This window comes from Aplysia californica, unplaced genomic scaffold, assembly GCF_000002075.1.
Source record: "Aplysia californica isolate F4 #8 unplaced genomic scaffold, AplCal3.0 scaffold00119, whole genome shotgun sequence".
Classification (NCBI taxonomy): Eukaryota; Metazoa; Mollusca; class Gastropoda; order Aplysiida; family Aplysiidae; genus Aplysia; species Aplysia californica.
The window spans coordinates 1,268,319-1,272,008 of NW_004797389.1; the positions used below are offsets into that span (position 1 = coordinate 1,268,319).

The 3,690-nt window shown below is 38.5% G+C and overlaps 1 protein-coding gene across 1 annotated transcript in view; it reads right to left on the reverse strand.

Annotated features, from left to right (window-relative positions):
- Positions 1 to 3,690, reverse strand: part of LOC101858482 (elongation of very long chain fatty acids protein 4) — a 19,418-nt gene that overhangs the window by 7,665 nt on the left and 8,063 nt on the right. The window contains exons 3-5 of the mRNA XM_005096035.3: positions 2,599 to 2,786; positions 1,775 to 1,855; positions 174 to 230 (exon numbers count right to left, since the gene is read on the reverse strand). Coding sequence (XP_005096092.1) covers positions 174 to 230; positions 1,775 to 1,855; positions 2,599 to 2,786 — 326 coding nt within the window. The remainder of the gene's footprint in view (positions 1 to 173; positions 231 to 1,774; positions 1,856 to 2,598; positions 2,787 to 3,690) is intronic.

Consider the following 3,690-nt stretch of genomic DNA (forward strand, 5'->3'; position numbering starts at 1 on the left):
ACACACACACACACACACACACATACACACACATACAAACACACACACAAACACACACATACACATACACACATAAATACACACATACATTTCCCACTCCCACATAAACGCATGTTTTCAAATCCTGCAAGGTAATCCCTTTTATCCCCACCCCCCAAACAATCATCTCATACCGTGTCTACGAACTCGACGTATCTCGTGAAAAAGTACAACCACACTGCTCTCGCCATCTGAAAAAACAAAAACAAGAAGAGAGCTCATCACATTACGATTTCCGATTACAAAACTGTTCTATTTGTGGGGGTTTTTGTGTTTTATTCGTTTGTTTGTTTGTTTCTGTAGCATTGAGGAATCTGAACGGAAAGTGACAATGCAGTTGCGTTAAACACAATAATATTTCACCACAAGGCTTGTCCACTGCAGTCCGACCGAAGTGGTCAGATTTTTAACAGCTTTTGCACAGTCCACATTGCGTCTGGCTTTTGTGAAAATGTTTTAGATTGCATGTCTATAATTGTCTCGTGAAAACGTTATATACCAAATGTTTGTAGTGTTATTTCTTAAACTAGTTATTGTAATAGTATTATCTTTGTTCTATATCTGTTTCAGACTGAATCTCTCGGAGAAATTGAATAAAGCTTCAATCAAGATTCGGCAATTCCAACCTTGTTGAAATGTTTAATTCTTCTGACGTTTCACTGACATGTCAGACATTTTCTGGTTTGTGAGGCAAGAATCCAGGTACGTCACGTAGGTAAATGTGACGTCATCAATGTGGTTTTGGTCTGGTCACTTTTCCTTCTTCGACAAAATCTGTGCACCATGGACGATGCAAAGTTGCTAGTCCGATGCTATGTTCTTGGGGAAAGGCCCTTTATACGAATTTCCCACTTGCCTTGGTCCTTTCGAAATTGGACGTTAAACTTGGAGTTCTGCCTCTTAAATAACCTAACAGTGTTGGTAGGGGCGTTAAACCTATAGCACTTCACCATTTTTACCAAAGTTGCTAGATGTGAGAGAGCAAGGAATGAAAAGTTGTTCGTCTCATTCCCAAGCATTCCAAATGTCACTCATCCTAAGCTTATATTTGGCGCGGGGTAACGGTTTGAAGTCTCCCAAAGTTCCGCGATCTTTACACATTGGGTTGACCTAGTGATGACGTCTTGATACAAACGATTTTCTTCTGTACCATCATAATAGAAAAATCTCGCGCTTCCTTTGTAGCACCAGGGTGCAGTTTGGCCAATCTACAGTTAGCGATCACTGGATGGGCAAACATGTAATTAACATGGGGATAAGGCATAGCTACATTTTTCTGGACATACATTTAATTTTTCTGGCCCGTTAAAATTCTAGTCTATTTGGGCGTTGTGAACAGTCTTACTTTGTGAATACGTTGTAATCCGTTTCTCGGAGAACTTGAGAGGGTAGTTGGCGGGTTCTCTGCTGTAGTTTGTTTGTTTGCTTTTTCCTTTTCTTTGTATGTTACTCTCCAGTAACACCTCTAAAAATCGGCACTTATATTTATATGATCTATTTGTGTTGTGAGTGTCGAGGGACGCTTGCCTATAAAACTGAAACTAAAACTAAAGGAGAATGCTTGGCGTTGTATTAGCTGACTGTTTGCAATTTATTTGCTACCCCCCCCCCCCTTTTTTAAAAAAAAAATTAATTAAAATTTTGAAAAATTGGAAACATTTTTACGAATCCACTTTTTAAAATTCTCGTGGAGAAAATTAGCTAGGTTTGTGATATATCTGGGAATGTGACTTACCCGCATGGCTAGAGGGTTTGTGGAGAAGTCCACGGGTTGGCACAGCAGTGTGTAGTTTGACAGGTAGGCCGTGTGCACATGCTGGGAACAGAGGAAAAATGCTTAAGCCATAAGGTGTTAATCGTAATTCATTATAAGTGTATCTAGACAGGTAAACGTTGTAAAAACATTGTCTGAACAGTCATGCACGCCAGCTGTCCAAAGAAGAACACCCCCCCCAACCCCACCACCACCCCCAACCCCACCCCACCCCCAAAAAAAAACACAAAAAAACCCCAAAAAACAACACCTTTAATTTTTTAAAAATCGAAATTAAAAAATTGATTCTTTGATTGTTTATTTATTTTGAGAAGAAGGAAGGTAAAACAAAACAAAACAAAACAAAACATGATGCAACAGCATTCGCAGTTGATAACGGAACAGCAACAACAGAAAAAGCAAACAAGGATGACGACATTTTGACTAAAATGTTATTTTTTTACGACAGCTTCTCAAATATGACGACGCAGTGTCTCCTAGCTGTTTAGATCTGTTGAGTCGTAGGTCTGTTTTTAGTACAGAGTTGTAATTAACAGTTTCATCTTTAGTCGATATAGACTTGAAAGGAGTAAAGCAACCAGCACATCCAAAAAAACAAACAAACAAACAATCAAACAAATAAACAAACAAAAGAGCGAACACACAAACAAACAAACAAATAACACGTAGATAATCTGGTATACAAATAAACAAACACACAAACAGATGAAGAAGCAGACACTCAAAAAAAACCAAATGTATTTATAAACAAACAGACAAGCAAACAAACACCTCCACTAGCATACCTCAAACAAGATGTAGAAGGAGACTCCGACCATGAAGAAGTTGTAGATGACCAGCGGCCACTTGAGGCTGAAGCCTTTGTAGGGAGCCATCAACTTGGGCCCGAAGTAGACGATGGCGAGGTAGGCACAGATGACGATGCAGTTCGGGGTCACCCAGCTCATCATGGGGAACTGTCTCACGCGCGGATCTGATGAGGGAAGGGAGGTCAATAGCAAAATACTTCACCCAGCATGATGTCAATATCAAAATAACCCACCCACTAATAATAATATGTCAATATCATGATGTCAGTATCAAATTAACTCACTGATACATGTGTAATAATATGTCAATATCATGATGTCAGTATCAAAATAACTCACTGATACAGTGTAATAATATGTCAATATCATGATGTCAGTATCAAAATAACTCACTGATACATGTGTAATAATATGTCAATATCATGATGCCAGTATCAAAATAACCCACTAATAATACTATGTCAATATCATGATGTCGATATAAAAACAATCCACCCACTTTGATGTCAATATCATGATGTCAATATCAAAACAACCCACCCACTTTGATGCTAATATCTTGATGTCAATATCAAAATAACCCGCCCACCATGTAGTCAATATCAAAATAACCCACCTGCTAATAATAAAATGTCAATATCATGATGTCAATATCAAAATAACCCATCCACTCTGATGTCAATATCATGATGCCAGTATCAAAATAACACACCCACTATGATGTCAATCTCAAATTAACCTACCCACTGTGATGACAAAATCAAAATAACCCACTTACCATGATGTCAATATAAAAACCCCACCCACTGTAATGTCAATATCAAAATAACTCGTGGTGTCAACATCAAACTGTGTGTCTATGTATTTTGATCTGGGTGGGTTTTTTTTAATGAATGTACGTGTGACTGTTTGCGAATGTGTTAAATGTGTTTGTGTTTGTGTGTGTAGGAGTGTGTGTGTGTGTGTGAGTCTGTGTTTGTGTATGTGTGTTTGTGTGCTTGTGTGTACGTGTGTGCGAAGTGTGTATGTGTATGTGAGTGTGTGTGTGTGTGTGTGTGTGTGTGTGTG